Source organism: Rattus norvegicus, chromosome 3 (assembly GCF_021556685.1).
Source record: "Rattus norvegicus strain SHRSP/BbbUtx chromosome 3, alternate assembly SHRSP_T2T, whole genome shotgun sequence".
Taxonomy (NCBI): domain Eukaryota; kingdom Metazoa; phylum Chordata; class Mammalia; order Rodentia; family Muridae; genus Rattus; species Rattus norvegicus.
Genome location: NC_141536.1, coordinates 19236539 through 19244095, shown reverse-complemented (window position 1 = coordinate 19244095; position 7557 = coordinate 19236539). Strand labels below are relative to the sequence as shown.

General features: G+C 36.4%; 1 protein-coding gene across 1 annotated transcript; it reads right to left on the bottom strand.

The window, feature by feature from the left end:
- Window positions 1-710: 710 nt before the first annotated feature.
- On the bottom strand, window positions 711-1649 carry Or1j21 (olfactory receptor family 1 subfamily J member 21). The gene is given in 1 exon segment (NM_001000969.1): window positions 711-1649. A coding segment is annotated over 1 exon segment (939 nt).
- Between the last annotated feature and the right edge of the window lie 5908 nt (window positions 1650-7557).

The window sequence follows — 7557 nt, the reverse complement described above, 5'->3', positions numbered from 1 at the left end:
AGCTAGTTAATATGGCATTGTGTATATGTACAACATTCTTTTTTCATTTTCCATTTTTCTGTTGTTAGATTTCTATGTTGATTCTATTTTCTAGCTATTGTGAATATAGCAACAATGATCATGAATGTGAAAGTATTTATGTAGAATGATATAACGTTCTTTATGTATATTATCTGGAGTAGTGTAGCTTGGTCATATGGAAGATCTATTTCTAGTCTTTCAGAAACACTCAAATGACTAATTATGTATTAATTTTTGTACCAATTTAAAGCATTAAAATGGAAACAAACTATATTTTGAATTGGTGTTCCTCAAGAAAGTAAGTTATAATTATATCATAAAATTAAAACTAAAATTAATATTTTATGTGATGATAAAATAATATAAGGAAGGAATGTTTGTTTTCTTGAGAAAGAAAGAAATACTTTATATAGGCCATAAGATTAGGTAATAATAAAAGGTGAATGAATGTCATGAGAAAAAAATTTATGAACCTAAAACTAAAGGACTATGGAAAAAATGTTGTGGAAGTATTCAGAAAAAATCCTTTCCCTAAGATAAATGGAACAATTAAAGAGAACAAAGTGCAGGGCTGAGACGAAACAGGTTGAAAAACTACAACCCAAAGATTCAATGAAAAGCACCAAGTCACAGAATCATGCAAAGGACTGAGAAGTTCTCAAATACAGAAAGAGGGAAGATCATGCCTGTCAGTGTGAACACAGTCGCCTGCTGAGTGTATTTTTCAGTGCTCCTTTCATATCTCGATTCCTCAGACTATAAATAAAGGGATTCAGCATGGGTGTGACCACAGTGTACATCACAGATGCTATTACATCTTTAGCATTCGTATTGTTGGAAGAGGGAAAGAAATATAACCCAATAATGGCTCCATAATATAAAAAAACTACACAGAGATGAGAGCCACATGTGGACAAGGCTTTGCAGATACCCTTGATGGTTGGAGTTCTTAGGATAGTGGCCCCTATGTGACCATAAGAAATCAGGATGCATATGAATGGTACAGTAATGACCACCACTGCTAATGTGAGGATGACTAGTTCATTGATGGTTGTGTCTGAGATGGAAAGTTTGAGCAAGGCAGAGAGATCACAGAAAAAATGGTGGACAGTGTTGTCTTTAAAATGAGAGAGGCGAGCGAAGAGAAGAGTGTGCACAAGGCCATTAGTAGAGGAAAAGACCCAGGATATCATCACTAGCAGAACACAGAGACTCTGACTCATAACGGTGGTGTAATGCAGAGGGTGGCAGATGGCCACATACCTATCATAGGCCATGGAAGTCAGAAGGAAGTTGTCAATACACCCAAACAATAAGAAAAAATATATTTGTGAAACACATCCAGCATATGAGATAGACTGACTGTGTGTCAGCATATTCATGAGCATCTTTGGAGCTGTGACTGATGAAAAAGAGATGTCTGTGAAGGCCAAGTGGCTGAGGAAGAAGTACATGGGGGTGTGGAGGCGAGAGTCCAACCTGATGAGCAGGATAATGAGCAAGTTCCCTAGCACAGTTGTCATGTACATGGCCAGGAACAGGACAGAATACACAGCTTGGTCCTCTGGCTGGATGGGGAGCCCTAGGAGGATGAATTCAGACACAGTACTCTGATTTGTCTCCATCATGCTTTGTCCTTAGCTAGAGATGGAAAAAAAATGAGATGGAAGAAGCAGAAATCATTATATCTATTACATTATAATAACATAATTTTAACTAGTCAGTTTCTACTCTCTTACTGGAATATCTCAAGGTTCTTGACACATTGTTGGGTTAGTGATTTTTGTGACTAAACACCTACTAATTGTCTGCCTAGAAAACAACTCAAATTGCTTTGGGCAAAAAAGAAAAAGCAGCAGAGTGGTCATCATGTCTCGTCCAGCTCGTGGGAAACAGCAATCCATGAAAAAAATCTTAAATTTCAAATGAGAGCATAAGGCCAAGTTTATAAGAAATGAACAGAAATCTAGCCGATGACATCTCATGGCTTGTTGGTGTAACCTAATCTCCAGCGAGGCCACCAGAACACCTCTCAGATATGCTTTACTTGCAATTACTCAACATTACTTTAGGCTTACCTACTGTCATAAATATTTTATATTTGGGAAAGAAAATATGTGAAACATCTACTAAAATGCAGGCTCCACATTCTCTCGAAAGAATTATTCACTCTGAATTTGGTGTTTTTTGAGAATTAAATAATCATCTTATTTACTATTTATTTGAAGAGTTAACTAAAGATTACAGGAAAATATAAATATAAATTATAAATTATTTCTACTTGATTGATGTTTAAATTTCACATATTATTTATCCTACTGTATTAAAAATCCTTTAAGTAATGCTGTTATTGAGTTGAACTAAAATTTGTTACTTTTTTTCATAATAATAAAAACTAATATATTTCAATTAAAATGATAATTGTTTGTCTCCTAGATATGTGGGTTGTTTCTAATAGTTTGTTACATTTTAGTAAGTAACATTAGTAGGTTTTTAAATTCTTTTACACACTAATATATGTAACATGTACAGAATGAATTTTAAAAGTGAAAATTGTCCAGCTATGAAAACATATAGGGACAAGGAACTTAATTTTTATGTGTTTTTAACGCAAGCATCTATCTCATGAAATTATTTAAAAACATGTTTGGAGAGCACAGAATGAGGACATTTGAAGAGCAGAGAAAATTCAAGACTATGTATTTAGCTGAAAAATATATGGATTAGAGAGCTCTACAGGAGCCTGCATATAGAGTATCTTTTCTACCACATTAGAAATCTTCATTCTTTCTCAGCAACAGGACCAAGCAAATGTCTAAGGAAAGGTTTTAAGGAGCTTCTAGTAGTGACTAAAGCAGAATCAGTAGGAATCCAAATAATATACTAACTTAACTACAAAATGATTCCAGTTTCTGTGTAAATTATTGCAGCACAGAAGAGTGAAATTATACTGATTCTGTGCAAAATCTGAAAAACATGCCCAAGAAGATGATGGAAATTGAACAAAAGCAAAAAGATACACACCCTGGCTTTTCACCTCAAAATAAGATATAAAATCAGAGAGAGTATATTTGAGTACAAAGTTGCTGTCACTTTAGTCTTTCATATTTGGAAAGGTGATCAAAGTAAGTTATACTACAAGAATCTGCCTATTATAGGGTGTCATGATGCTGATTAGACATCCAAGTTTACACAACCATCCCATCTCTTGTAAATTCTATTTCTATGCTGACCATAGATCTATAGTAAAAACCAGAGATACCTTGATATACAATGTGTGGAAGTTTCTTCCATTTTTTATGAAATGTGGAAAATATAGTGAAACTTGCAGAGTCTTCAAGGAGCTCAATAATCCACTCTGAACAACAAGTTTTTCAGCATGTAGCCTACTGTGATAGATATATGCATATATGGTTATTCATGACCTGAGAAATTAGTGTGTGTTATATTGTTCCAAATTATGATAAGGGGACAAACAGCATGTTTGCATCATTACCTCAGCTTTCTCCTGGGGTAGGACTGTTCGCTGAAAAAGACACAAGAGAGTTCATCCTTGGAGAAATTGTGATAGACAGTGCAAGGTAACTAATAGGTGATGCACAAAGATTATCATTAACATATTTCAATTAAAATGATAATTAGCTATCTCCTAGATATGTGGGCTGATTCTAATAGTTTGTTACATTTTAGTAAGTAACAGTAGTAGGTTTTTAAATTCTTTTACACAGTAATATATGTAACATGTGTGCAGAATGAATTTTAAAAGTGAAAATTGTCCAGTTATGAAAACATACAAGGACAAATAACTTCATTTTTATGTGTTTTAATGCAATTTTTCATGCAAGCATGTATCTCATGAAATCATTTAAAAACATGTTTGGAGAGCACAGAATAAGGACATTTGAAGAACTGAGAAAATGTTCAGGGAAAAGTATGGAATTTGAGTTTTTTCTACTATGAAAAATATAAGCAGAAAGCCTAGTATCATATTTTCTTTCATATGTAAAAATTGAAAGAAAAAGACATCCAGAAAATTGAAGACAGTCTCCTAAGGAAGAGAGCAAAGAGGTAGAATGGAGATAATAAGAGAAGAGGACACAGCAGGCTGACTTGATCAAGTGATACGTGTGTGTGTGTGTGTGTGTGTGTGTGTGTGTGTGTGTGTAAGAAAAAGTCACAATGAAACCCAATGCTTTGTACACTGATGTGGTTGAATCTTTTAAAACGTTTTATTGATTCTTCATTAATTTCATATGATGCAACCCATTTCTACTCATCTCCTTATCCCTTCATATTCACCCTCCTCCTTTGCAACCTCTCCCCCAAAGAAAACAAAAAAATAATTAAAAATTTAAATTAAAAATCTGGTTGTGAAAGCTGTAGTGTGTCACAGTGTGAGGCAGTTTACCCTTTTGCCTACACATCTTTACTTGCTAATGTTCACTGCAATGAGTCATCAGTCTGCTTCTGCTATACTATCAATACTGGATTCTCATTGGAAGTCCTTTCAGGTATCCTGCTTTTGCCCTATGTCCTGCAGAGCATGCAGCTTTAGATATGTAGGACCATCTCCACCAGTTTATAGATGGTGTAGATATTAGGGTGGGCCCACTAAAAGCTCGGGATCTGACCTGGGTGATTGCTAAGTTGGTCAGCTGGCCAGTTCTCTGGGACACACACCACCTGGAGCCTGTAGAGTTTGTAAGGTCCTACTTGCCATCTCAAATTGGGCCTTGACAAGCTGGTTACCAACATCTCTCATGGAGACTCTCTGCCTTGGTGGTTCTGGACTATGTGAAGTCGACAAGGCCAATCATTACAACCACCAAGAGCTGTGGCTTCTTGGGGAATCAGCCCCCTTCCTCTCAACTTGTGAGGATAACAGAAAATAATGGCTACTTTAGCTGACAGAGCTGATGAAGTTTAGTTACAAGAAAGTCAAAGTCTGCTTAGATTCAATATGATATTAAACAAAATATTCCTCCAGTTACTCTCTTTTCATTCTTAAGCATTTTTTTATTTCTAGAAAATAACAAATACATCACCCCCCCTTCTTTTACATTTTTGAGATAGATTGGCTGCTGACTCACTCTGTAAGTTAACCCTGGAGGTCTGATCCTCCCCTTTCCACCTCTTGAGTGTGAGAATTATAGTCATGTAGCACTATACCCGGCTTAGGCCATGCGGCTCATCAAGTCCATGGCTCTCTGCATGCTGGACAGGCATTCTACCAAGCCTCCTACAACCATTCTTCTTCTTTTGTTCTATGTTAAATATTCTTAGTATCAAGAATAGAATTTTTCTTTAGAAGTATTTTTGCTATTATGACATTTGTAGTTGCTGTGATAGTAAGACAGCAAGATCTCCAACACTGCCTCATCTAGCTCAGCCAGTTTTGTGCCTGGCAAGGGGCTGGACCAGCTTTCCTGCTCTCATGTCCACAGGCCAGCTCACCTACACATTACCAGAGCCAACTCTATTATGTTGCTATTAGGTGAGGTTTGGTCCTGATTTCCCAGGTGCTGTAGCCTGTAACAGGTAGGGACAGCTCTCCCACTCTAATGACTTCAAGGGAGATTCCCTGAAGTGGCATGGGGTAGCATCTCTCCCTTATCCACACCTTTGTATAGCAAACAAGGGATGGGGCCAACTCTCCTATACTCATATTCTTAGGGATAGCCCACTACCTCCACACCCCCCATGAGAGTCATATCTTCTGTGATACCCAGGCATGGACATCTCTTCTTAGAGATGCACCAGGATGCACTCTTCTGAGTGCTGCAGCCACCAAGGAGCAGGGCCACTTCTGCACAGTCACTGGACGACGACATGGTCCTAGGTGGCAGCCCAGACCAGGGATGTCCTCATGGCTTTAGGTGGTAATATGAGGCATGGAGATCAACACAGATCCCTGCTGTTGCAAAGCTATGTACCCAGACATTGCTTTCAGCATGGGTCAGGATTTCACCCATGGCCTCATGTGGCAGAGCAGGCTATTCACATCAAGTTCTTCCTCCCCCCGCCCCTTGCATCTTCAGTTCTGTTTCTATTCACAGTGCTCAAACCATTCCACTTCTCTTTCTCTCCCATCTCTCTACCACTTACATTATACTGGCTCTCACTACATGTGGGCCATGCAGTTGTGGGCCAGCCTCTTTCTGTCTTCCTCCTACCTGTGCCGTGTGATGGAGATGATTTAATATTTTAACAAAAATAAATGTTTTGCAGCAATATGCTCATAAAAATGAATTTAAATGCTTTTGCTTTGAGCAAATGTAATTTCACAAGGACTAAAATTTAAGATGCATTATTTTTATTGAACATAGGAAGCAATACACTTGTATGAAGAGCAGAGAATTGTTTTTAATTTTAAAATTCATGCATGACAGTTGGGTTGCTGTACATCTCAGAATATTAGAATCAATTCAGATTGCCTAGACATTCTAATGTCCTGCCAGCCACTCCTCAACTCACATCTGAAGATGCTAAACTTCATGAGGCACAGAGTATGCACAATCACAACATTCTCTGGAATTCCTTTGGAATATCTCTCACTACAGAGCTTCAACTTCCCAGGACCTAGAGATCTCCAATAGGTGTTTTCTTCATGAATTTGATGCTGATTTGTCTGTTGTGGCCTTTTACAGAAAACCAATTTCAATATGAGAACACACTCAGAAACTTAGAGGGAAAAGAGTTATATACTAGCTTCGTTTACAGTGATGCAGATAAAATCTGTTGGGGATAAAACAGAAAGTGCACATATAGGGACAAGAGTCAGAGGGAGGTTGCTCAAAGGGTAGAGAATAGTTAAATTGAAAAATTACTTCTGATTACATGGTAGGATAGTGATTCTGGAAAATGAGACAAAAATACTGTGTTTTTTCCAGATGACAAGAAAAATTCCTATTTTCCATATGAAAATGAGAAATTAAACATAACCTAAATGATTTGAAAATATGAACTCTATGAATATAAAGAAATAATACAAGGTATGTAGTACTTATACACTTTTTGATGTAAATTGAAATAAAAATAAATAGGTGGAAATAACATGAAAAGATATCTACAGTTTGAAATAAAATTATTTTTGAAAACTCTAGCTAAATTATAAACACACATGATGTCATGAATTAACCAACCTTAAGAAATATTAGCAGAAAGGAGAAATATTAGGAGATATTAGGAGAAAACAATCTTTGCTAAAAATGATTAAAATGATTAAAAATGATTAAAAATAAAACAAGGAAATAAATGAGTACATTAAATTGCAATTTTAGGTAAAGGATTCTATATAAAAAGAAAAATGTGTAGTTAAGATTTTGACGAAAACTTGTGCAAGACTATCAGGATAAACCAGACCAAGAAAAGGGAAGAAAGAAAATGAAATACATAAAAGGGGTGATTAAAAGCTATATGTGCTGTAAAGTGTGCCAGAAAATATCCCAAATCACTAAGAAACAGCACTTCTCATAGGAGAGGACCCTTTAGATAGTGGGGAGATTGCAACTTCACTTGTACAGCAGAAAAAGCTAA